The following is a 27,929-nucleotide window of genomic DNA, read 5'->3' on the forward strand; positions in this document are numbered from 1 at the left end:
TTATTGGTATAATAACCTGAATTTCCACAAGATTGTTTTCATGAATTTTGAGTGGCGATCCTCACAATGATCCATACATTTTCTATACCGCTTTTTAGAGCTAAACGATCTTGAAAATTAATCTAATTGTGATTTTCATTCCTCAATATTGTGATTCCCATTTATTGAAAAGCAAGAATTAATCTGTCTTTAAATAAATAAAATCTGATGCATTATATATAAATGTTGTGGTTTTGTACGTTAGGCTAGAATAAAGGCAAATCAACCATGAATGAATATTAGGGATGTAACGATTAATCAAAAATCGATATGCAAACATGTGAACTGTACTTCTTAAGATCGATTTGAATTTGATTGTTCAGCCCTACCCCTTATCCTGTTCAGGGTTGCAGGGAGCTGGAGCCTCTCCCAGCTGACTGGCGGCACTTTACGCCCTGAACTGGTCACCAGTCAATCACAGGGCACATAGAGATTCAAACTGGCATTTACAATACACCTTCACTGAGCGGGAACTGGACCCAGACCACCTTCTCTGAAGTCAGTCACATTAGTGAAACACTACCATCAGTGAACCTACACAACAACATCTAAAAATAAGATCAATATTTAACAGACAAAAAAATCCTGTCTTGTAGTTGCCATATTTTTAAAGAAATTACAACTGTCAAGGCTGCACGGTGGTTGACTGGTTAGCACGTCCGCCTCACAGTTCAGAGGTCGTGGGTTCGATCCCGGCCCCGGCCTCCCTGTGTGGAGTTTGCATGTTCTCCCCGTGCCTGTGTGGGTTTTCTCCAGGTACTCCGGTTTCCTCCCGCATTCCAAAAACATGCATGGTAAGTTGATTGGACTCTCTATATTGCCCCTAGGTGTGGTTGTGAGTGCGGTTGTTTGTCTCTGTGTGCCCTGCGATTGGCTGGCAACCTATTCAGGGTGTCCCCTGCCTACTGTCTGAAGACAGCTGGGATAGGCTCCAGCACGCCCCGCGACCCTTGTGAGGAGAAGCAGTACCGATAATGGATGGATGGACAACTGTCAAATGTTGGCATGATGTGAAAGAAATCTGGGTGTATAATAGGTCAAATGCATTGTCAAGACATATAATCCAGATTTATGGCACTAATTTAAACATATTCTAGTGCAGAATTGATCTATCGAGACTTGAAGCAATTGAGGAAAAGTGCATTATAATCCTGTTGCTGGCCAAATATTGAAATAATATTGAGTTACTCTCTTATTATCACCCCATAATGTATTTATGATTGGCCTTGAAACACATACACAAAACAATACTGTACTAATGGGTAATAAATTACTAAATTCAAGCAAAAGTATCTGCCAATAGAAAAGGAAAATTTGACTTGGCAAGATTTTTTTAGTTGTAAACACCCTGTAGCTAGCCTAAAACACACACACACACCCACCCCCACACACACGCACACACATCCCCCCACACACCCCCGCCCCCCCACACACAAATGACTTAAAACTAGTGTATTTATACTATCTATAATAATAGGTATAAATATAATATGCAATCTAAATATTGTATTTCTTATTTTAAGGTTAACTTACTCATAACCCCAGTAATAAAATGTCAGTTAGTTAGATTTTAAGGGAAAATGCTCTTATGTAAAACTGAAATTTGGGGGCAGACAACGAACAATCATATTTTGTCCTGATTTCATATATCTAATCTTGGTTAGATTTTTGTTTTTTTGCACTGGACCTATTACATGCATCTAACGGACATACCACGCCGCCTCCTCATTGCAGTCACGGCTTTATCTCTGCAGTGGTCTTGTCTTTCAGAGTGGTGTGGGGCTTCTCACAAGTGTTTCTCTTAACAGTGGGAAAATATCTCCTCATTTGTGACCAAACAAATATGCCTTGCTCAGCAAGAGGCTTGGCAAACGCCTCTGTTTACTCAAGTGTGTTTTAGGCTGAAACCGTTTCAGCAAGTGTAGGATTAAAATAGCAAAGATGTGAGAGTAGAAGCAGGATAATTAACAGTGTTGATGCACGGTGGAGGGCTGGGGGAACCGGTTGCTGCCTGTTAATTCACAAGACGAGGGCTGTACTGCAGCCAAAAAAAAGTGGGGGAAAGAGGGGAGTACACAGAAATTCGAAACCAAATAGTTTTCTTTAGCACATTTACTGCATTGCAATAGTGCAGTGATGGGAAGTAATGAAGTACAAATACTCAGTGACTGTGGTTGAGTACATTTTTCACCTTATTTTCTCAAATTAGGCTCATTACTTTTTTCAACCTGATCAGATGATGACAACGTAAAAAAGCTGTAAAAAAAAACTGTGGTAAAGTCAACCGTCGATCTTACGGCGCCCAGATAATACAGTTCTTTCCCAGATAGTAGACAAAGGTGTTTTTTTTGTTTTTTTTGTATCGTTAGCTAATTTTGCTTTTTTTTTGTGGCAAGCTCTGTACTTCTACAAAAACTAAAACTGTAAACTGTACTTGTATTTAAGTACAAGGTGTAAGTAATTCTGCCATCTCTGTGAAAGTGGCACCGGTCCACAAAACTACTGCTAACGGTGTTGTGAATATATAAAGGCAAGCTTGAGCAAAGATACTGTACACAATGAGGTCATACACCAACCAATCAAAACGTCAATCATGATTATGCAAACACTGGCACCAAACATTTTCCTCTCATAGCATGCCCTGCAGCCTGTAAATATGCAGCGGTCACACACCGAGCACCATCAAGCACGTGTGGTGAGCCCACCAGTGGGCTTGGGTCACTAGTGCGGACTTCCTTTCCCGTGCCAACTGTGCGGATTAGCCTGGTGTCCCATAAAAAGAACATAGTGGCATGATGTGACCCAGTGACATCGGCAAACTATTCAATGAACAAACAAGTGTGCATGACACACATCGATACAATCACGTGGTCACTTTGCACATAAGCTAATCAATACAAATCCCTGCGGGTAAGAATTGATCCTAATGTTGAAATCTAGTAGTAACACATATAACATTACCTCATGCGGGAATTGGTTTACGCCAGTGGTGTCCAAACTACGGCCATTTGCAGCCTCACGAATGCCCATTTTGCTGACGTTAGATGCGAAACTTAAAAAAAAAAAAGACGGTAACTTAAAAAAAAAAAAAAAAGAAAGATGAACTCAGCACAGATGGAAGTGGATTTTCATCCATCTGTGTAATCATCACTAACCTGGTTAAAGCAGCACTGGGCAAGAATTCGACCTTAATAAAAATTGTTTACAACTCTTTTGATGAAACATTGATTTACAAGTAGTTGAATGTGACTTTTGTCATGCCCTGATGTGCTCAGTATCGTTTTTAATGGCACTAAGCAACTTTGAAGAGGATGGGAGCAACCCTGGCACACAAAAAAATACAAATGTCCTGAATTGCTTTACGGCATACTCACTTCCGGACGGAAGTCGATTCGAACGTCTACGCGGTAGTACTGGTGTCATGGCAGAAGCCCCAAAACATGCAAAAAAAAAAAAAAAAAAGTATTGTTTGAACAAAATTTGATTCATTACCTCACCGCTATTCATCTTCCACACAGCCACTGGAAATAGAAATGTAATTCAGTCCAACTTGCAGGCCAGCGAGAGCTCACGATTTCACAACACTACGTGCTGGCACGCATGGGAAATGTGGCTGACTTTTGTCAAAACACTACCACTTTTGTCCACATGGCGCCGCCATAATCAACAAAAACTGACATATGACACAGTGTTGCTTTAAGCCTAAACGGACCTCACAGTGCATTATTGATGGACTTCTGTTTTGCTGACGAGAGACAGAAACGCGATCCACACTGCATTGACAATATATGTACAGTAGGTGGCGCTCTGCACCAAAGACAGAATCATTACTTGGTCAGGCTGACTAAGAATGAATATAGTAGCTTTGAATACAAAGAAAGTTTTACTCACAGATTGGTTCTTGTGAGTTAAGTTTTACATTTCTATTTTTATTTTTGGAAAGAGTAGGGTTAGGAGCTTGTGAAACGGTATTTTGCAGCCACCCCACACTCCAAGGTGGCAGTAATGCACCAAAAGTTGTTTGCCAACAGCCAAAAGACGGAGAAGAAAAAGACGACGAAATTGAAGAAATAAACATTCTTTTATTGTAATCGGTACTTTATTTCAGTTTTCACAAGGACTAGAAAGCCTTTTAATCCACCGGGATTGTACCTTTGCCAACAATATGACACGGGATTCTGATTAAGGTACGCAAAACTTTAAAGTTAAACTTTTAAGATAAAGCGGCAGCAGGATCCCACTTACAGTTCAGAAGATTGGCAAATAAGTGCAGGCTATGTGAAATGTCAAATGTATGTGAGTGTAGAGCTGTTTGGCCAGCAAGCCGAGACATTATGGTGTAAATAGTGCACTCCATTTACCATTTTAATCAAATCGGTTCAGATAATGGAAGGATGGATGGATTTTTCATGGATTTGGACCTTTTTTATTTTGGATTGCTGATTGACAGACTAGCGGAATTTTGATGTTTACTGACAGAAGCACGGTTAAAATAATATGACTGACTGACCGACAGACGATTACAGTTTGGCTTGTATTTCTTAGATGTATAAGTGTGCTGCGTTTATGATACATTTTCCGTATGTGGCTCGAATGGGGAAAAGTTCAGACACCTCTTGGTTTATGCTTTACTTGACTTCCAGACTGAATTAATTTTTATTGTATTTATTGTAACATGAAAGCCAATAAGGTTTTATTCCTCAGTCCAAGCGAGTGTTTATGAAATTAGGACAGGGTCGGAGGTCAGCTATAGCTCTTCAACATACAACTGTTTCTGAGCGGAGGGGGCAGTTGACGGTAACTTGACACATTCTCACAACAGAGGTGTCAATACGACAAAGGCCTGCGATGTTTAGAAGCCATCTATTACCCTCAAGCTTTACATCCTCTGCCCGATTACGCATGGAGGAAACAAAGCAAGTACCTTATATTAAAAACAAGTCAACACATTGAAGTTATCCATCTCATCAAAATGATAAGACAACAAATGCTTGTTGAATAAAACCCTCCAAAATAGTCAAAGTATCCACAGCCTACCACAACAGTGTCAAATGGCGAACTGTGACATTAATGTCCCATTTATGGGAGTAGATGTTTTTTTAAATACAGTATACAGTATGTGTACATTGCCCGGAAAAATATTTAAATCTTCCTACATTAGGTCATATTACTAGATTACCATTAAAAATAAATGTCTTACCGATGATTTGCTTTTCGAAAAAATCAGTCAAAATAGATTTTTTTTTTCAAGAAAGCAAAAGCCATACATCAAAAAAGAAGCGGCATTCGATGTTTTTGAAAACCTGTTCTAATCAAGGAACGTTTCATGACTATAGTGTTGTTTTGTTCTCAGGCATGTCAGGTCTTCCCGGGCAAGTTGTGGCATGGTGACGCCGCAAAAGCAAAGGAGACTGCGATGGTTTGATCAGGACGATTGGCAAAGGTCATGAAGCTGGCGACAAACATGAGCAGCAGACAATGAAATCACGTCTATTGTAGCTGAAGATGCTCCGTGTGCGTGTTCCAGGCAATCAAAGTGATCCGCCCATCGATCATTAGTTGCTTGGCAATCAGGGTAAAAAGCCCATAAAACTAATTTGATCACGCAGATAAATGAAGCTTGAGCTACAATGCTTTTTAATGGCGTTAAGACTCCCCATAGAAGAGGTGCTGTTTTTTTTCCTCAGAGAGCAGCAAAATAAAGCAAGCTAGTCAGGCAGGTGCAAGTCAAGGTGACACTGTGATTAATATACCCTCATGATCATCAAATAGCACAAGACGATGAGATGAAAGATTCCGTAATCAAACCTTGAAGGGGTGCGGCAGCAAACGCTTGTGATGTGTTCACAAAGAACTGCATTTTAATTGACCTTGAAACTCGCATAATTCCGTGAATTTACCCACTCGATTTTGACCTGCGTGCATCAATCAGTTGAGCAGAACATGACTCCCGAATGCACGGGACACTCACCGGTCTTTGTAATACAGGACGGGCTTGTATACGCGCCAGTAGCAAGTAACAAGCAGAAATGATGTCTATTTGCGTAACGACGTCTGCGCGTCGCCGTTTCAAATGCGGGCGTACCTCTGTCCGCTCACGCATGTAAAGGTTTTTTTCCAAATGTTTCAGAGATCGGAATTTTGACCTTACATCGAATATTGACTGCATGTAAACATGTAGTCATTGTCTCTTTGAGATTTCTGCAAAGATTGAAGCACTCATATACTTAAGAGGCACAATTCTTCGTTGCTAGCATTGTTTTTAGCTTTAACATCCCAAGTCCGGCTATGACTGAGTCTTCTTGATCTATTTTGACAGTTGACAAAGACTTAAACGCAACAATAACCGACACCTACAGGACATCAGTGAAGAGCAGGCAAGGACCAAAACTCACAGTGTAAACCGTTACGTTGTTTTTGGTCTTTACAATAAAAGATCGAGCACTGCTACGAATAGGGAACAATCATAGAGAGGCTGCGTTCAGGTGAATTACGACTTTAAAATCATATGTGACACGTATTAGATTTTTTCATATAATGAGAACAGTAAAATTCTGATTTTTCAGATCCCTAGTAACTACCCCGGCTAAATAAAGCTCCTTTCTGATGTAAAAAAAATGTAAAAAGCTTGTCGATCAGTTGAGAAGTATTACTTCAACATCCCGTACTTCCTTGACACTAAAACATATTTAGACAAGGCTTCAGTGGCATCTTAGGGCATTTTAGCCACAATACGAAAATACTTCTAAAATATAATTATACGTTTGCTAGTATATTGTCACTTACACCTTGGACGGCATCCTAACCCCCGGCCACCCAAAGATCCATCAGTTATGTCAGTTTCGCTCTCTTATTTGGATCTTTTCTAATGAGCTCCACCTTGATTAGAACACAACAGCCCACACCTTGACACCACAGGCAGTGGCTGCAGTTGGCACGTGCGCTTCCACTCCTGTTAAGACAGGCCACACAGCTCATCAATTCACGCAGTCGGTCGGACTGCAAGAAGTCAGCAAGTGTTGCGTAACTGCGGCGCTCCACTAAACGACATTCCGCGCTGGAGAAAGACAGTGCAGATGCCTGCTACTGGCCTTCAACGCTCTGTACTTCATTGGAACAGGCAAGCTTTGCCACTCCGGTTTATCGTGGTGACAAGCTGGGTCCAACACAAGCCGCATGACATTTAAAGCAGCAATCCAGGGATGCAGCGTTTGCACTATTTCTGCTTTCATTAAACACACACACAAAGCCTACTAATGCTGGATTACGCAAGAGCAGCAAAATCTGAGATGTCCCAGGAACTGTTGTTTTTGTTTTGGTCCATTCTCTCACTTAAGCCTAGAAATAGTAAACTGAGACCAACCCACAATACGATCTTATCAGGATACTTTGCAACCGATACTGACAGTATTGCAGTTCTTGTTGAAGTGTTTTTTTGTCGTTGTTTTTTCCTATGTACCTGAATTACTCAAGGACTCGTTTCAACTATATGCATATGCCTCTATTGTTCATTTCATTGATAATACTGAATATTAATGTAGCGTCCAAGTAGGCATGGGCTGATTACCCGTTTGACGATTTACAATGGTTGTAAAAAGTCAAGTTTCCAATAACCGCTAATACTGTCTGTCATCGATGATGAACTCTTTTTTTTTTGAGGATACGTTCAAGCAGGACAATATGAGAGTTGCAGAGTTGAGTAAACAAGCCACATCGTTGAAATTAATTGCCTCCAATTAATTTTTCTTTCTTCTCCTTCTCAACGCTTAACGGAGAAGGAGGAGGGAGGGAACAGGACTGCAAACATAGATGCCTTTTTGCTCTTATTAAAGTGCCTTTTCCTAAAAAAAACTGGCATCAGGTACTCGTTAGCTCCAAGGACAACATGAGTAGCCCATGGGTCTAAATACAGCCCAATAGTGATGGGACACTGTGACTTACTAAGAATGAAAAAAGAAGAAGAATGTTAAAAATGTATTTATTTAAAATTAACATGGTACATGTTTCTTCTGTACCAAATATTCTATAATTTGTATAAAAATACAGTACAATAGATATGTGCAATGGGAAAAATGCTATTTTTATTTACCCAAATATTTTAAAAAGGTCATTTTAGAGCTGTAATTTTAATTCTGTGATACCACAATATTTTTGCTCACATTTATCATAACGTCAGCATCGAATACGTACGTCCACATCAAGAGATGGCTTTCTATGACATCATCCATGCACCTCATTCTCCTGATTGACCAATCGACCCACCCTTAATCCAAAACAAAAGGCACAGAATAGCTTGTGGTGGAGCAGTTAAAACATGTTTCGCTACTGGTGTATATCATCAATATTGCAGATGCTCCGCAATATTGATATCTGTCTGAACCGTACACACACGCGCCTGACACTAACTAATCAGACTTCACAGCCGCACAGATGAGAAAATAACACGCAAGAGATGCTCGCTGTCTCTTTCTTGTAGCAAAACATCTGAAGGCAACTAGCACCTCATTAGCATTCAGGACAAGTATCGCATCAACAGAGACATGGCAACACCTCACCTCCTCCCCGGTGATGACAGCCAAGTGCCAGTTGTGCACAAGACACACTGCTCGCGAGCGGTAAAACCCCAGAGGAGGTGGACGGTCGAAGCCTGCGTCTCACATACTCGCCTGCCCGCCACACTTTACACATACCGCCCAACTTTCTGTTGTGTTAACGCGTATCCAGGAACACATCAATGAAATGTGCAGGAAACAGGCAGTCACAGAGGAAAGACTGTGGGAAAGCAGCCATGTTTGTTATGAACGGACCCTATCTGACCTGTGCACCTGGAAAAACACGGTTAAAGACCTCATTCAGAGAGGTGTTTGGGATTTGTCTACTTTTAGAGATCAGCAGTATAGGAAGGGGGGGCTGAGGATATTTTTCAGGAATCCGTCATTTTATTTTTATTTTTATATTGACGGTGACAAGGAGGAACGCGAACTGGTGAGCGTTAACGATGAAACAACATATTTGAAGAAGAAAATAAGATTTTGTCTGCTCCAAGAAGGATTGGAAAAATCTTTAGGCGTTCAAAAATTCAGTTTAATCTGAAAAACACAAACTGGTAGGTGTTTATCAGTTGTGAAGGTTAGTTGTTTCAGCATCATTTGTTGTGTTGTTTTGTTTCACGTGTGCAAGACAGATCTGTTTTCACTTAGACTATCCTGTCCAAATGTAGCTTGCAGTAGTTTTGTCACCTCTGACGGAGACACAGTGGCACATTCACTTAGCTTAATTTGTACCATGATGCTCCGAACTAAAAAACACTCACATCTCAAATCATCTTTACACATTGAAATAAATGGAAATGCCAATAATGTGTTCCAGTCCCACATTGTACTCCTTCTGGTGTGCGCACCTCCGCCACCAGAGGGCATGTACACAAAGATGCTCACACCTGCTTCCTAAACTGCAGTAATATAAGTCATTTTTCGCAGAGGTTAAAGAACATCAATCAATAATATAATAATAATAATGTTAGTATTGTTACTGTATATTGTTTGTATAGGTGTGCTGCCGCACCATTGCAACTTTACACAAGTAAAGTCAGCTTTTAAATCCATTTTAAAAGCTATGGCTTTTCCCCATAACAATGAATAAGGTCTTTTAAAGCATTAAAAAAAAAAAACGAAATGTTGTTCTTGTATTGGGCGTTCTTTTATTAATCTTAGTAAACTACTTTTTATTTCTTTACTTTGCTTCAAAATGTCTTTAGTTCTTTTGTTTGTAAATGATTTTAAATGCTGTACTTTCAATTGTGTGAAGCGCATTGAGTTACCTTGTGTATGAAATGTGCTCAAAAAAAGCTACCTTGCCTAAAGCATTATCATTGATGCTATTCGTTCGCCCATCTATGGCATTTTGCATTGTGTTAGCATTCAGCTAACGGTGTTTACCAAAGCAAAATGATGTGCTTGTTTTAAATGCACAATGGAGTGGAAATAAACAGTGTGTAGCCTCGTTTTTAAAGAATTCTTCTGCCAAACTTGTGCTTGATGTGATGCGAGTTGAGTTCCTTGACACCATCTGGTGCTCGCATCACAATTTTTTCTAGCAAGTCAAAGCCATAAAAGAGCAAAGTGACGGCTCGAAAAACTGTGAGTTCCTTCGTAAGTGTTCCCACCGCTTTATGATAGAGGGATGTTTTCCTGAATCCACCTGAGACTATTTGAAAGCTAATCAGACTTGAGGAATGGAAGCCTTTGAATTACACTGGCCTCATTCTTTCCTTTCAGTATTAAGAGCAGAGCAGGAAGTCAAAGGGTGGAAATAAATGCAAGGCAGAGGATGTGGAATTGGGAACACAACCTCGGGCATGAGTGTACTCGGTGGCGAATGTAATGTTTGAACAGGCAGCCATGTGCCAGCATTCCTGTGATACTACACAACAACATCACATGTCGCACCTGAGCGCAACTACCAAGTCGGAATGAAGATGAGCTGAACCAACCTGTCTATACGTCGGGATCTGCTTCAAGCTCAGTCATGAACAAGCCCTCATGCATTCCTCCCTCCTTCTCCGATTTCGGCCCACTGTGGGGACAAGAGAAAAACCTCTGTGGTTTCTTTTTTTTCTTTTCCCTTTGCTGAATTATTTTCCACGGCGGCCCACATGGGCCCGGCGTGAGACGCAGGCTTGCAACTCTGCTTCTGCGTCTTTGGATTCCCCTCAGAAGTGTGTGTAATGTGTTCCAGAGATGGAGAGTGCGCAGGCCAAACGAGAGAGACAGTGTAGCGACTGGCAGACATGTCCAGACAATAACGAGCACGTCAAACGTTCGCCGGCGGCAGATTATCATCAGCATCCAAAACAGCAGATTTCGCTCTGGAAAGTTGTTTTCTTCCTTGTGTTTGTCTCACTTTACATTCTTTTATGTGGGTCTTTGTTCCATTGGCTTCGTTTTCCATCGCCATCATCTACTGTAGTTTCAGCATCAATGTGGTCTTGTGGGAGCAGAAACCGGGGGGGGGGGGGAATTTCAGTAGGATTTCTGTATAATTGTGGCAGTTGGTTTCAAAGTTGGGAACAAGATGACAGGAACAAGTCAACATGACATTTTTTTACTTCAAAAAAACATTAAGAGACCACCAAGGGAAGTTGAGGAAGCCAAACCAACCCGCCGCACCTGCAAAACACGCCTGAATTGTTGTGCATTTCTGCCGGGTCAAACTTCCCGAATGTATAGCAGGTGGGGCGGAATGAAGGGGACGAGCTCTTTGCCTGCATTTATTCGGCGACAATGCATAGAAAGGGATGGCCTCATCGCTATTGTAGCCTCACAGCCGCGCACTTTCAGCTCTCGGCCGGTGCGCGGAGGACAGTTCCGACGAGGACAAAAGCGCAGCATTCCGACCGTGAGACAAGCAGGAAAGCCATAGTCACACCTCATTACGGTCAAAGCCATCAAGCCTCTCCGTCACCAGCTAGCAGCCAGCTGAGGTCATCATGGAGTCATTTGACTTTTTCACTGACGGGCTGACTCATATTGGTCAGATGCTCAATGGTGTTATCTTTTTCTTCTCCAAGAGAAGTTAGTAAAAGGCACACATCAAATGTGAATAATACAGTGTGTGCGTATTAGGCTTGATTACGCTTTACGAAACACATTTATTTCTTTGTATTCTCTTTTGATTATGCTTTTTTGTGTTTTTAAACAATACTATGCTATTTTTATTTCTAGAAAATAAAAACCCAAAATTGTTTTTTTGGGGGGCTGGAACGACTTCAATTCATTTTAGTAGCAATATGACAAGATTTCCCAAAAATGCTGTCAAAATGCTTCATCTGATTGGAGTGACAATTTCTACCTGAGTACAATGCACCAATCATTATGAAAATTGGATGAAAGGTTCTGGAAAAAAATGTTATGGCCTTTTTGGAGAATGTTTGTTTGTGATGTCGCCTATCGAAAATCTGGGCAAAAAACATCTTGAAATAAGAGTAAAACGGCATTATCTCCTTCTCTGATTGGTGGATAAGTTTCAGTTAAAAATATCCACCAATTGCTAGTACAGGCCATAATTCCGATGCGTTAACAGGTCCAAATTACTGTAATGTTTCGAGTGCGACGATTAAACAATTTTGATAATCGATGAATTGTTCAGAGATAGTCTGATTTAAAATTGTCCAAATCTTTTCGGCCAACTTTCCGTCTCTCAACAGGAAATAGTCTCAGGTTTCTACAGCCCTCCATGAAAGCCGACTGATTAGCTTTCTATCTTTTTTTTTAATGAGACATTTGAAAACATCTTTATTTACTTTGGAAAACAATGATCACTATTTTTGCCAATTTTCCAACGGATGTTACAAACCACACCAGAAACTGATCATCATCAATTTATGATTTCACATTTTTTGCACTGTCTATTTAAAGTTGTCCAAATCAAGGTACCACTGTACTTCATCGATCCCCAGAATGGTACCTGGTACTAAGGAAGAAGGCCAACTTGTCTCTGAAACCCACTGGTATTTGAACCCCAAACGCTGAGGTAAAGAGACTCATGCTCTACCGACTGGGTTTAGCAGGGGATAATTACCGAAGGTAACTGAAGACTCCTGCACTTAATAACGACAACAGCAATCACATCATTCATTATATTATGTAAACAGTTCCTTTCAGCATTTTGGGATGGCCACTTAGGATAATTGCGCCCCACACATTCCGGAGTGGCCATTTGTAACGCGGGACAAAGCTCCGCTTGTTGTTTGTTGCCTTGTAACTTTGCTCGAGTAATTCCCCCTCAAGATACAATGGAAACATCCTCTTAACTTAGCAACGGGAACCTCCCTCTCCACATCGTGATAAAAGTGTATATGAGACAAAAAGCATCAAAATAGAAACACTCTCCTTTAAGAATTAAGTCTGGAGCTGGAGCGTTTGTTTTGATGGAAAACATGAGAGTTTATGGCCTTTTTTTGGCCAATAAACGGAACAATTCATTCTATCTGACAACTGTTAATTATGGGCCTACATACTGTACATAATAATAATAATAATAATAATAATAATGTTCTCTTGCCATCATAAAAAAAATGACTTACGTAAAATGTAAAAAGTTCTAACACATGTGGGTTTAATCCTTTGAAGGGGGTGCTTGTAATTATAAAACAATTATTAATAATCAAAATGATCGACTTTGTCAAAGCTGGCACAATGCAGTAGCCTCACGCTACCCTGTTACATTGGACTTCAGGAGCTTTCGTTGAATGGATGGCGGAATGCATGTCTCCAGTATATGCAAAAATTCCCATTGCTCATTGGCTAACAACCTGGCATAAAATGGAATTGGGAACATTCCTACTCGACAGGTAAGTTTATCACCTCTTTTGATTTTTACATTGTGTAGCCCTGGTATATATTGTTGTAATTCAGAAATAAGAGCTGAAAACTGATCTAACGTTTATTCAGTTATAGTAAATAACATGTTAACGAGAAACCTTGCCCAGATGTGCTGTCGTTAAGTTCATCCATGAGGTCGGTGAGTCGGAGTACCAAACAACAACAACCTCTAGTGCTTGATTTTAGAACCACCCCAACATTTTTATGTGCACCTCTGGCAAACAAAATCCAGAAACTGACTGAACACAACTCCAACCAACAGCAAAACTGATACACTGGTCAACTACCATAGACCAAAATGTCTTATCAGGGGCGTGGCTTAGGAGCTATCACGCTTAACTCATTAATCATTTATCGAATTGCTGTAAGACTTGGGGAATATCTGCAAAACGGGAGCTAGCATACCTCTAAGGTGCCACGAATGCCAGGCTAAATGTTAGCAACAGGTAGCAAGGTCATTTGAAATCTCTGCTGGAATTTTCCTGATACAATCTCTTTGGAGTCCTATTGATGTGGCTGCAGACTAGTCTCAACATGACATTAACGGCCGGAACAATTTTGTATTTTCCTAACCTTGACTGGCAAGCAGAGCACTGTGGTAAATTAAAATAGAGCGTGCATACTTTCCTCTGCGGCGATACGCAACAGCTGCTTACAATTCCCTGAGAAGCCCAAATAAATAGCAAGAAAAAAATGCTGTGTGAATGAACAGTTACAATTAAAGCAGACAAAGCGGAGATTAGCATCACAAGTGAAGATGGCAGTGCAATAAATCATGCCACTGTGGCTCAAACTAAGCCTTCAAAGAATGCCAAAAATGCTTGATCCTTGTCCATGGCTGAACTTTAAAGTTGCCCCCTTCCTTACTTGACTGTCACAGACGATTCAAGTAGATGAGTGGAGATTGTCTTTTTAGGTTATTATTATTATTATTTTTTTTTTAATTATTATATAGCTCTATTACCTAAGTTGTTGTTTTTTAAAGTGCTTTAAAGCACTGGAGGCTGGACAGGTTGTCACAGTGGCATTGTTGTAACTAACTAAACAAAAGCTGTTTGCTATGTGGTGCTGCATTGCCACATACAGTATATGCAGCTCTATCAGACATGTGACCACTGCCGTGCCCTGACTTATTCATCAAGAAGAACCTTCTCACTCATAACAGGGGACCATTTAAAAAAGGGGTATTTTTAGGCATTTTAACACACATTAAAAACACGTCAACAATGTTACACAGCTTTCACAAGCACAATCAAATAGGCATGTTTAGAAAATATACCACATGCATACCTCATACCAAACAAGATCCGTTAATGAGCAGGTGTCAAACTCAAGGCCTCAGGCCCAAATCCAGCTCACCACATAATTTTTTTGTGGCCCACTAAAGCAAATAAAGTGTCTATGACTCGGTCATGCTTCCTGCTAAATGGCTGTGCTCTTTTCATTTTGGCAGAAATTCTCTGCCAAAATTGCAATTATTTTCACTTTAAACTAGACTTTACACAGACCTGATCGGGTGGATCGGATTTGTAGCTATTATACATTTTATGCTAAATAGGTGCTCAGTTTTAATGTCTTAATTTGCTAATCGATCAATGACAAAATTAAAAATGAAGACATTACAGCAAACGCAACATGTTCACTAAAGGGATGTCAATCGTTAATAATCCAAAATGTCTCATCATATACAGTCAGATTTTTTTATTCAAATAATTTCATTTTATAATTTGGGTTTCTTTGCGGGGTATCGGTGATAGAGGTAATTGACTGTACAGTAAATAAACAAGTTATTTAAATACATTGGAGAGATTGGTTCACCTTCTGATCGGGCCGGTTATCAGTTTATCATTCTTTTAAACTCATGTCGGCTCCAAAATCCTGATCGTGTAAACTACCCTCCTAAATCCCCTCCTAACATAAAACGAACCATACAGTAGTGGTATACTAAATGCTGTGTTATGACTGCTTTTCATTAGTAGAATTTCAAACTTAACTTGTGCAGATGTTATAACCCATCAGTTTGAAATCAACAACATATTATTATATATTTAGGTGACTGCACATTTGTAGGATTTTCACAATCACACCCACGTTTGTTTTCTTTACTTTCATCTTTACTGTCTAGAAAATACAGATGTTTCGAAGTAGAATGGAAACTAACACACAGTCATTCTACAGCCATGTAACGTTCACGGAACCACCTGTGAATGAGCTCCGGAGGCAATGCGGATTTCTGACAGCAACGGTGACGGCCGAGTGGGGTTGGGGGGCGGGGGTTGGTTCCCTACCGAAGACCTCGAACCGCTTTAGAGTTTTAAATTGAGGGAAACACGGGTAGGTTTTCCACACTGACTCATCACTGCACCTTTTTGCTTCGTCCTCCACGGTGGCGGCGCCAGACGTGTACGTGAGTGCGACCACCAAAATGCACCAATTTCCCCCACCCCCAACTCACCTTCCCTGCTTTGCGGGAGGGGGGCTTTTCTTTCTCCTTCTTCTTGTGTCTGAAAAAACAATACGAAGCCTTTCCTTTTGTTCAATTCGACTCCCACAAGTCCTTGACATGGAGCAGCAACATGCGACCTCCCTCGTCCACTTCCTTTCGCTGTCTTTTTTCTAACCTTCAAACGTGGCGGGTCAACTCGTCTTTTTTCTTTTCTTGTTTTTTAAATCCCGGCCGAGGCGTAACTTGTAAGTTTGATAGAAAAAAAAGTTGTGGCTTTGCCTCGCTGCGTTATGCAGCTGCTGCTGCTGGAAGGATGAGATCATTCGCTGTGCCTCTCTCCTGCCTATCGCCTGCCAGTCGCCCAAGTCTCGCGAGATGTGGCGCAAAGCGAAACGTTCCCGTGGCAACAGCGGCTCACCTGTAGTGTCCGCCCGTGTGCATACGCGCGTGCACGTGTGTTTGCGCTTGACACTCAACCGGAAGTTGTGACGTCTCCTGTTTTATATCATTGTAAACATTGTTTCCTAACCTTTTTTGAGCCAAGACACCAATAGTTTGGGATTTTGGGATAGTTATTTATTTTATTTTAATTTTTTTCGTTTGGACTCAGTAAATTTTAATTAGTTTTTAGAGCAGGTTTGGTAGTTTTTAGTAGTTTGGTTATGATTTTGAAAATGCTTCGTTTTAATTGAGATTTTATTAGTTGTAGTATTTTTTTTTACTAAGGAGTGTTCGTTGAGTGCCAGATAAAAGAAATAGGTCACTAGGTATTGTCTAATAAAGAAAAACTACAATTCTCAAACAGCCGTTTTACCTTCCTTCTCCAGTACGAACATACAGCAATGCCGAAATAATAAATACACGTACATTTAAAATGAACCCCAAAAGCTCATGTATGATATTAACTGAAAAAGACGAAAACACAGGATATTTGCGCTATGATTGTAGTTAGTTAAAGTTAGTTTTATAAACATAAGATAGTTTTCATATGATAATTTTTTTAAATTTCATTTCATTAACGTAAATATTTTTTATTGTAATTATTTTCTTAGTTTTTGTTAACTATAATAACCTTGCAAGGCACATATTTTCTATTAGAAAATAAATCACACGGCACAATTCCACAAAAAGTGGGTACAGGTTAGAAGGGGAAGTTTGCAATTTTCCAAATCCCATCGTGCAGCTACATTTTGATTTGCAAGAAAAGTCCGCGCCTGAGGAAAAACAACCGATCGGAGACAGAAGGCATGCCTGACGACGTGTCAATAATATCTCGATACACTCAAAGGTAATTTCACAGATTATTATTACCCTGAACGTCTGTCAGGTCATACTAACAGAATTGACAAAAAGTTATTTTCTTCTTTTCTTTTTTAATTGCAAACTCCCCCTTTAATTATGTACCTTCTGCCATCTAGTGAAAGGACAATTAATTGTCTTGCTTGTCACTACATCACTGGCATAAATAGATGGGAAAAAAGTTACATTGTTTGTAGAAAATAAATTATTTGCAAAAATGATCGCATGTTTACACATAAAGAGGAATGGGAAAAAGTACTCACAGAGTACCTAAATAGAACAGAACAGAATAGTACAGATACATGTGTAAAAAAAAGTACTCTGGTAAAAGTAAATGTACTAATTAATGATCCTTTACTTAAGTCAACAAGAGAACAACATGCAACACCTTAATCTTCTGTCTCTTCCTGCTTGTATTTTATTTAAATGTTATTTAATTACTCTGAAAATCCTGATATTGTATTTTTTTTTACCTTCTTGGTTGTTCTTATATTTGTGAATATGGCTGCCATGACAAGCACAAGCTAGCTGGCCAGTAAAAATACAGACTCTTGAATGTAGGCTACCAAAGTACAACAGTAAAAAAGTACAAAGACGTCCTCAAGATCTGAGTCAATCAAGTTCTCAGAGAGTAAACATCTGATTGTGGCCACAAATGTCCTTTGGAAACCTTGGAGCACTGCCAGACCAGTGTGGCTAGTTGCCCTGACAACTATTAGGTGATGTGCAGAAAATAACTTTTCAGCAGACCTTGCGAACAACTCACACCTCTTGAAGGAATATTCACTTCTGTGATTTCTTAGGATATTCAAGTGCGATGACAACTTGCACCATAGACCAATGTTATTGTAGTTAATGAAAACTAGTGAACAAACAAATGTAAAAAACATTTTCATTAACGCAATAAAATAAAAAGTAAAACACTTTTAAAAAACGAAAATTAACTGAAACTACACTTTACATTTATAAAACTAACTCAAACTAACTATAGCAACAATGTCCACCCCCCCCCCCATCATGCATTAGCTTTCAGACTTAATTTTATTTTCAGTATATGTCCTTAAAGAAGAAGGAATTTTTAAGGTCAAACAATGGTTTAACTCGTGTGTCACGACATTAGGTACACTTGCACATGAAATACAAGAGTTGTATCAAACATTCAGACTTTTAAATCCTCAAATACTGTTTGGGCCAAATTTGACCCATTTCGATATTTGTCTTGGAAGCAAAAAGCTACCCTAAATGTCTTTTTTTCCACTTTTCTTGAGGTCAGACAAATAACAACAAAATATATCATATTTAAATATGTCATGCTTTTGTGCGCTGTTTTGTGTGGCTGTTCTGGGTGAAATTTCAACCATGTGTATTAAAATGGAATTTAGATTTACCACTCCAGTACACGTCGATCTGTCAGCCATGCCCACCTTTGTTAGTCAGCCAAACCCACCTATGGGTAACTCCCTCATTGTCAATTTGTTTGACAGTCATCCATGCAAGATCCTACAACCCGCTTTCCGCCTCCTAGGACGAGTTCTGCTACCTCATGTTTACCTGCTCCTGTGGATGTTTATCTAGCCTGATGCCTTTAACCACAAGTTCTGACTTAGAACGTATGTTTGCTTGTCCCTGTGGCTGTCGGGGATTCGGCCACAAAGACAACCAAGTGTGACTTCCCCATGCTGCTCTCTGAGGTGTGGATTAAAACAATAAATAGGCTAAAGGTGATGTTCCACAGTGGTAAGCATGATGATAGAGATGGATGGATGGATGGATGGATGGATGGATGGATGGATGGATGGCCAACCAATACAAGTTGATCAGTTAGAACATTAAATATCTTGTCTTTGTATTGTATTCAATTTCATATAGGTTGAAAGGGATTTGCAAATCACTGTATTTTTTTTTTATTCACATTTTACCCAACTGTATTTGAAATGGGGTTTGTACATTCCACTTATCACAGAGACTCAAACCCAGAGAACCTAGGTTACAGGGCTGCCAATATTATCATTATTGCTGTAAATGTTCCGTATGTCTGTTTTGGATGATTGTCAGTGTACCTCATTTTGTGACCAGTGAATGCACGATCTCAGAATGTATCACAAAATAAAACAACTTTAAACTGTTGTGAAGCTGGTCTTGGATACGTTATTCCTACGGGCAATCATTTTGTAATGCATGTGTGCGTTGAATGCTAATTTGTAGAACCCTTCCAGAATTTTAAAAACAAGTATAGACTACCATCTGCTGGTCAGAGGAAGAAAAACACATGCTAGATTATCGACATGCAGCTATACGGAACGTCTTCTGTTTACGACGGAACAGACATACGGCATTTCAAGGTTACGGACGGCTCGTCAAAAATGAAAGAGAAAAGTCGTAATCTCACCCAAAAAAATATTTTGTAGAAAAATACAGTAGGCCTAATGTTGATTGAATACAGCCGTATTCTTACCAGATAACTGTACAAGAATGTGTAATCTATATTACAAGAAAAAAGTTGTCATTTCGTCACACAATTAAAAGAAAGAATTTGCAATATTAGGACAAAATGTGATCATTTTACTTTAATAAAGCCAAAGTATTACAAGAAAAAAAAGTTTTTTTGGGGGGGAGGCAGGAGGCGTGACTAATCTGCTAGAAAAGTTTGTAATAAATTTAAATAATCTTTAAGTGGTCTTTTTTCCCCCAAAATAAAATGTTGATTTTCAGACATTTTATTTTACTATAACTTTATTGTGCTGTTTATTTGACTTTCTGCCTGTCCGTGATGGACTACTGCACGTTCCGACTTCCGTCCAAACTCGACGACTCCTTGTATTGAGGACATCAGATTGAATAGAGAAAAAAAAAGTTATATAACCACTTCATTTAAGCACTTACAAAGCTTCAGATGATATCCCTGTTGAGTTTCAGAATATCACCTTCATTAAATAAGACTTAAACGTGGTGTTAAAAGTCTGCATTCTTAAGTTTTGGTTAATTTTAACAATCGTTGAATGTCAGGCTCTATGTTAATAGTGGGGAACTTCCTGCTGTATCTTTTAAACGGCTCTCCCTCGGGTGCTATGAGGAATTTCTCAAAATTCCAAGATACGTCGGCCCTGCTGATGGGACTCCAAACCAGGAATTTGGGGTCTTGCATGAGGGAGTTGGGGTCGTCGTCGGGATAGGGGAGTTTCTCTTTGAGATAGGCGAAGACGGGATGTGCGTTTGCTCCGTTGACATCGCATTTCTCAAAGATGGTGAAGTTGGGCTGGAATCCGCCGCCTGGACGTACATGTTGTAGGGAATTAAGGATCTCACCATTGCTACAATTCTCCTGGAAGCACACAATCATTTATTTGGGTTACTGTCTGTTGCTGCTAAATTCAGTTCTTGCTCCCTTCACTTCTTTCTTCTGTAAGTTATTGAGTTTGGATCAAGCAACTTCAAAATTGTTTACACATTTCTTTGCTTTCAAAAAGTCTTGAAGTTGCTTTAGTGGTATGATTAAGCGCTCTATTTATCCTTTCCTGTCAGGTATGTAGCATTTGTTTTAACATGCATATGCATCATTACTATGGAGCCATACACCAAGTATTATCTTGTTACTTATTCTGTCAACAGGCATATCAATAAACACCAGTGAGCAGGTTTCATTAGCAGCCATTCGAGGTCTGGAAACAGCAGTGAAAAAAGTACAATTACTTTTGAGACTCTGAAAAAGATACTCTGCAAACAATGGCTGTAATCCCATTACAATTAACCCCACCTTCATTGCGTGGTTACGTTCCAGACCACGACAGCAACAAGTGAAATCCATGATACATTAATACCCGATGTCTATACTCTCAGTCCCTTGGCATGTTTTTATTGCATTTACGAAACTTATTTTTAATCAAGGTCTTTAAACAGACTTTTGAAAATAAAAACACATTCAAACACATATTGAAAAAGAGCAAGCACAATGTATAAGACAAAAATATTGTCCAGTGTTACAATGTACCAATAACACTGTAAACAAATAGATTTGTCCCCAAACTAAGTTCTCACACTATACATAAATAATTATGCTCAAAGATGTCATTATAAAGTTAACCTGTACAGCTGTCACGTTTCGTAGGCATAAAACGGAAAATGATAAACCTCTTTCACATTTAATCTTCAGCAAAAATCAATGGAGAGCTTGAAATGCATCCTGTTTTCATGTCAAAATTAAGTGAGCGACCATCTAGTGGCAGACAGTGGAATTACACCCAAAATAAAAGGACTGCAGAACAAAATTGAGTTATACATACAAATTAGGAAAAAATACATCTCCGAATCCCGGTACTTGGAGGTTTACTGTAATTTCTTTCAATTCAAATACATTGTGGTGGGATTACCAAAGTTACATAGCACAAGACTTCTCTCTGCTGCTCAACTAACCTGATACCCAAATTGGTTACAGGGGAAGGCCAGGACCACCAGCCGATGGGGGTACTTGCCCTGAAGCTGCTTGAGCTGGCTGAAGTCCTGGCCGGTCGTGCCTCAAAGCGACGCCACATTCTCAATCAGAACCACCCGCCCGCGGTACACGTTGAAATCCACCAGGTCACCATCCAGCGTGGTGGCCTTCAGGTCATAGAAGGTCTTGGCGATGAATGCCATCCTCAGCAGCACAGGTGAGCCTTTGCACTGGAGGGAGGTCAGAGCTTCGGGTAAGACCGGCAGGTGGTTACCTGATTCACTGGAGGCGCTGGGATCAGATGACACTGCGGGAAAACTGATCTACATAAGAAACTCAATACTCGCTTATCAATTGGCTGCATAAAACTGTCAAAGTTTTAAAACACGATTTCAAGTTGTGGTTTTTTTCTGAAGTGATGCAGGACTACAGTAATATAGATTTTCATTTTCAAAAGTGCATAAAAGACAAATCAGCAGCCATCAAACATTCAACATCTCCAACCGTCTTTGCAACACGTGATGAAAAATGAACCATTAGTGAAACCCGAACTCACTCTCGATTTCAATTCAGCGACGCCAGGTGTATTACTTTCTAAACATTTATTTCATTCTTGAACGTTTTTCATGGCACTTTTTTAAAAACAAACATTCATTTAAAATGGCATCCGTGGCAAAAGCACCATAGACTTTGTATATTCAGTTAAGTGTTGTGCCAACCATTGTCACGTTAAATAGGAAGTACAGTGAATACCCGCATATTTGTGATTTGGCATTCACAAATCCACCTAGTTTCAGATTTTCTTTTTTTTTTGAACCCATCCTCTACTATTCACAGTGAAACTCAACAATTTGCCGTTTTTCTGCTAAAGCCAAAGCCATGTTTAATATAAAAATATCGCCATTGGCACAATCTTGTGGTATCTTGGTGACAAGAAACTATGTTGAAGTGAAGGGGAACAGCTTCCTTTAGTCAGGCCACAGCCTTGTCTGTTGTAACAAAAAAAGATTTGCACCTTCTTGTGCCAACTGTAAGCAATGCCAAGCCTTTTTGGGTGGGGCATCAACCACTGGCGTATTTTCACTATTTGTGGCAGGGCTCGGCCCTTATCTCTGCGAATAGCAAGGGTTCACTGTACTGCATTCAGAAACAGAATAAACATACAGGGGGATCACATTGACTGCGTCTGTAAACGAGTGAAACCTCAAGTTTCAAGGTTTAAATAATTCATTGTCTTCCTCTCACTTTACTTTACCCAACAATGCATTATAAATTAAACTATAAATAAAATTAGAAAGCAACATGATTAGAAGTGGTGAAAGTAGACGGCAGATCTAAAATGCACTTTCCTACACAGTCACCAACAAAACAAGCAGGTCTACAAAAAAAAAAAAAAAAAAAGGAAGTGTCTAAATTCAATTAGAGAGTAGGAAAATGCAGTTTTAAAAGATTCTGGCACAGCCACAGACTCTCCGAATGCTGCCGATTTTATCTTGACCACTTTCATCCAGCCCGGCCTTGTTTAAATAATCATCCAGAGATCCCAGCAGGTTGTCCACATCTCTTTTGTGAGCCTGCAGCACCAGTTCTGTCACTCGATTGAATGACTGAAAGATATAAATTGAATACATAGAGGATACATGTGTGCACACTTCTCACTTCATTTTTGATGTTTGTGATCTACAACCTTGTCAATGTTGTGGCTCGTGGACGCGCTGGTCTCAAAGAAGTCCATTCCATACCTTTCTGCCAGCTGCAACATTGAGATTGATATTTTATGCCACGCTTACATAGAAAGCAATTGTTTTATGCGGTTAAAAAGTCAAATATAATACACTGTCATAGCACAGCAGTCCACTATTAACACTGACTATTCTTTGAGCTGAATGCGAATGTTAACATGTCATGTCATGTCATCTTCCAAACCGCTTATCCTATATAGGGTCGCGGGGAGTTGCTGGAGCCTATCCCAGCCGTCAATGGGCGAAGGCAGACTACACCCCGAACTGGTCGCCAGCCAGTCGCAGGGCACACATAGACACTGTCACTGAGCGGGAATCGATCCCACGCTGCCCGCACACAACTCGGGCGTGTGTACCACTACACTATCAGCGGACGGAAGCGAATGTTAACATGTTAAGTCAAACTTTTGGACCATGCAACCCAAATTCAGTATGGTTAAGGCTTGAACGAATCATAACCTGGCCAAATCTTTAGTGAAGGCAGTCCTTGTCAAATAGTGGGGCGTGTCAATGAAGAAAAAGTTGAGCCAAACCTTGCTTCCTTCTTCCCTTGTCACTCGCCGCCTGGGCTCTTCGTCCGATTTGTTTCCTACCAAAATCCTCTGCACCTTTTCCGGTGCGTACTGTGAGACGACAACAGAAAAGAAGCAGCAAGGTGTCGTTTGTGCACTATTTACAATGTATGATTCTTATTAGCTTACCTCATCGACATCAGTGGCCCACTTGACTATGTGCTGAAAGGAGGATTCACTTGTGATGTCATAAACAAAGATGATACCCTGGGGTGGAAAACGTTATGTCTGAATTTTGTCATCAAAATATTTATGTATTTGTCACTGAGACGTTAAGAAAAATGTTGACAACTCATCTCTAAATGTTTATTTAAAAAAATTAATAAATAAATACTGGATCGCAATAAAAATGGGAGGGGAAGGCTAATGGCTATGTAAAGTGAAAGCAACTGCCTTCATGCAAAATTCACTTGGAAAATTAAGAAAAAATTTAATGGACAATGCTAACAAGTGTTTCTGGAAACCAGTTACGCGTGTGGAGTGCCAGAGAACTTCTGGGGAAGTGCAGCAGCCGGGCCACCCATCCGTCATCATCAGTCCATCATGGTTATTTTAACCACACTTTTGTCAGTGCTAAATTCGTGTTTTTTGCATCCCTCGTCTTACCGGACCAGAATCTTTCCCCCTTAGCCGAGCTCAAATGCCGTTGTCATTGCTAAAATTCGCTAAGGAATTAGCTTTTACTAATGCTGAAGAAACGAGATCTTGGGCAGAGGCGACATTAATAATTCACGTCAGTGTGGCGAAATCACCTGTGCACGCCTGTAGTACTGTTTGGTAATAGTCTGATAGCGTTCCTGACCGGCGGTGTCCCTGAAAACAACCAGAAAGGATCACACAGACAAGGCAAACATAATGAATTAGTCAAATTTGAAAGAAGTAACACTCACCATATTTGTACCCGCACCTTGATTCCATCTATTTCTAGAGTTTTCATTTTAAAGTCCACACCTAAAAAAATTGAAAATTGAATAGAAATCAGCCAAAACAAAGGGAAACAGATGCCGTAATATAATAGGACAAGTCATTCTGGCTAACTGAGGAAGAGATGCAAGAGGCAGGGGCAATTCTAGGATCAGAAGTTTGAGGTGCTGACAGTTTTGGCATAAGAGCACATCTAATAGGGGACATTCAGTTGGGGGTTTCACATTTCACTGCTCAAAAAACACACATGCACACCCACGTAAAAGGAGCTTCAATGATAATGGGCATCGGGTGAGTGAGTTAGTCAGTAGCTTTAGCTTTAATATTAAGATGCCCGCATGGCAAAATCATGCTTCTCTTATTTTCATTCATAAAGGACAGTAGTACTGTCTGGCCACCTGTAATCTTACCTAGCAAGAAAATTTGCCGAGCATACTTAAGATATGGCTACTCACTCAAACAATTCCATGTGATTCAAGATTATGTACTCATGCTAGCTTGCGACTCAGTCGGGAAGAGGTGGGAGGGTTCGAGTGGATCAAACCATTTTTGTGGGAAAACTATTTTGTTGATAAAATATTCCGCTTCTACCAAGTACTGTATGGTTTTAACATTTCTGACATACAATAAATAAAGTCCATAGCGCTCTTTCGGTGGTGCTTGGATTTCGGGCTGGACACGCCTATGCTTGGGGGTAAAACTATACCATTTTTTTCATTCATTTTTTTTCTCTTTATATCGCAGATTTTCACCGACTGCAAGTTTTCCAACACTGCTTACACTAATAAATTACATATTGATACAAACAAAAATAGTCATTTTACACATAGGCAACTTAGGGCGCTACACAAGGCACAAAAAAAAGTGAGGTTTTCAGCGAATACGGTCAAGAGAAAAAAAACACAAGTAGGCGAGCTTGCATATAGCTGGGAGGTCACTGTACACTTGTTTGTACATGTAAAAACTGCATCCTACTTGTTAATAACTTGAAGCAATTTCATTAGGATTAAACACCATTATTTGACTAATGTTGGGATCGCTGTCATATTTAATTAATCGTGATTACTTACAATGTGATTGACCGAATAATTGCACGTGACAACTTGAAAAGGCCCCCTACACCACCAACATAGAAGTGTGCACTTTAGTCTAAGGTTCTGCTAGTCATTGTGTCTTCAATTGAATGGAAGCTGAAAAACTGACGCCGGGCAGCTTTGGAGCACATTTGTGGCCCTGCCTGAGTCAAATGAAGCTCCCTTGCTGGAACTGGCTCCACAGTTGGCATCAGCGCATGGGGGCACATACTGCTATACCCAATAAATGTTTAAAAATATTAATTTTCTGTCAACAACTAATTAACTAATCATCTCTTGTACCAAAGAGCCTGTTATTCACGTACTCAATGCATGACTCTGTCTCTCTCACACACACACGCACAGATTCTACATTAAGTGCTTGAATAAGGTATGTAACAGAAGGCACTGTAGAATAATCAAGCACATGGCTTAGCTCTAGAAGGTCGACAAGGTTTCTCAACGGCACTGTTACTGCAATGAAAAATGTTTTGACAATTCAAACATCTCGCCTAACAGTAAACACCCACTCACACATTATTTCTCTAACACATTACAGGATTAAATGCAATTTTAAAAAGTCACTTTGCTGCTATTTGCTTGTTACTTGTTCTTAATCCATCCTTCGGAAAACTTTAAAATATCTCTCTCGCGTGCGCGCGCACGCGCAAAAGCCCGGGGGCGGTCATGACCAAACCTGCCGGACCAACAAGTAGAGCTACTTTTCCCCACATCACAAAAAGTAAACATGGCTTAACCCGAAAAATACTTAATACGTGTGATGGCATCTCACATTCAGAGTTCACAAACGAGTGACTTTAATTCATGTTGGGTCGGCAGGTGGTTTGCGCGAGTTCCAGGGAGAGGCGTTTATCGAGTCAAATGGCTTCTTTCTTCTTCTAATTTCTTACCAATGGTGGAGATATGACCTGTATCGAACTCTTTGTCCGTGAAGCGACGCAGCATACACGTCTTGCCGACCCCAGAATCCCCGAGTAGAAGAATCCGGAACAAAATATCGTACTGCTTAGCCATGACCGACTGTTTTAAAAAAAACTTTTAATTGACAAGGAATGACTCCTCCATGTTTACCATTCACCTGACGTCTTCGCTAATTACGCTGCTGACACGCGTCAGATTCATGTTAGCTCGGAAATTCTGATTTTACTGCAAGTGCCGGTATCAGTGACGTAGACCAAATAGCTGAGCTCGTGTAATGAGTGATACTTTTTAGCTGGTGATGAAAGCCTACACATACACGCTCGTTCATAGTTGAATTAAATTACCATTTATGTGGTGACGACCGAACAAGTTACTATACTATTCCGTCTGAATACTGGGACACTTCAGCGATCAGGTGACAGCATCCGCCTCTTCTGTTTTGGAAGATCCCATGGTCTGTGAATGTGACAAAGCAAACACGCTTCATCCTTCAAGAGACTGCTTTTGGCAAGTTTAGTGTTCTACTTTAGTCAGAAAACTAATTTGTATTGAAGAACCTTTGAAATGTTTTGAATTCACAATTTTCACATGTACATGGCGTGCAAATCCCCCACATTAAATTACGTTCTAATAGCCACACATCAATAATTACTACTACTACTATTATATTACTATAACTACTAAATAACGGTCTCAACCCACTTTACTCACAAATGTTTAGTGTGAAATTTAGGTCTAATGAACATAAAGCTCTAATTCTAGTGTATGAAAGGCTACAGGTAGACACGGGTTTATTTGGCCTTCTGCCATCTAGTGGAAGAGCAATTATTTGTTCTGCCTGTCACTATACGTCACTCGCATATACTGTACTACCAAGATACGCAGGTAAATATAATGGTCAACAGCAAATTGTAATCAAGAGATGGCTTAAGGTGTCCCTAAGCATATTTTGACACTGATTTCAAAATAGGTCTTCTAAATGTTTGCCGTCAATGTTATACATTAATGGCCACATTATGCCGCCGCCCCTGTGTGACCTATATCTTTGCTACTGTAACAATGAAAATTTCCCCACTGTGGG

The 27,929-nt window shown here is 40.0% G+C and overlaps 3 protein-coding genes across 6 annotated transcripts in view; all 3 read right to left on the reverse strand.

The window, feature by feature from the left end:
* The window catches only part of LOC147137656 (signal-induced proliferation-associated 1-like protein 1), a 53,033-nt gene extending 36,833 nt beyond the window's left edge, over positions 1-16,200 (reverse strand). For 2 of the 4 annotated variants that reach the window (XM_086049859.1, XM_086049856.1), the window contains exons 1-2: positions 15,877-16,200; positions 10,532-10,614 (exon numbers count right to left, since the gene is read on the reverse strand). The gene's annotated coding sequence lies outside the window, so the exon portion shown is untranslated. Of the gene's footprint in view, positions 1-10,531; positions 10,615-15,622; positions 15,642-15,876 lie in introns of those variants that run through there. The other 2 variants (XM_086049857.1, XM_086049858.1) reach the window with 2 other exon arrangements.
* A 3,583-nt stretch (positions 16,201-19,783) lies between these two features.
* Positions 19,784-22,044, reverse strand: gpx2 (glutathione peroxidase 2). The gene is made up of 2 exons (XM_086048843.1): positions 21,577-22,044; positions 19,784-20,488 (listed from the first exon to the last, which is right to left on the reverse strand). Exons 1-2 carry the CDS (start codon positions 21,796-21,798, stop codon positions 20,135-20,137), a joined length of 576 nt encoding a protein of 191 aa, XP_085904969.1. The 5' UTR covers positions 21,799-22,044; the 3' UTR covers positions 19,784-20,134.
* A 138-nt stretch (positions 22,045-22,182) lies between these two features.
* LOC147137658 (ras-related protein Rab-15-like) lies at positions 22,183-27,097 on the reverse strand. The gene is made up of 7 exons (XM_086048842.1): positions 26,818-27,097; positions 24,800-24,860; positions 24,662-24,722; positions 24,039-24,116; positions 23,871-23,960; positions 23,283-23,348; positions 22,183-23,202 (listed from the first exon to the last, which is right to left on the reverse strand). The coding sequence occupies exons 1-7, from the start codon at positions 26,939-26,941 to the stop codon at positions 23,038-23,040; spliced, it is 645 nt and encodes a 214-aa protein (XP_085904968.1). The 5' UTR covers positions 26,942-27,097; the 3' UTR covers positions 22,183-23,037.
* Positions 27,098-27,929: the final 832 nt, after the last annotated feature.

This window comes from Filicampus tigris, chromosome 13, assembly GCF_054856515.1.
Source record: "Filicampus tigris isolate MCC_2025a chromosome 13, RoL_Ftig_1.0, whole genome shotgun sequence".
In the NCBI taxonomy this organism is placed as follows: Eukaryota; Metazoa; Chordata; class Actinopteri; order Syngnathiformes; family Syngnathidae; genus Filicampus; species Filicampus tigris.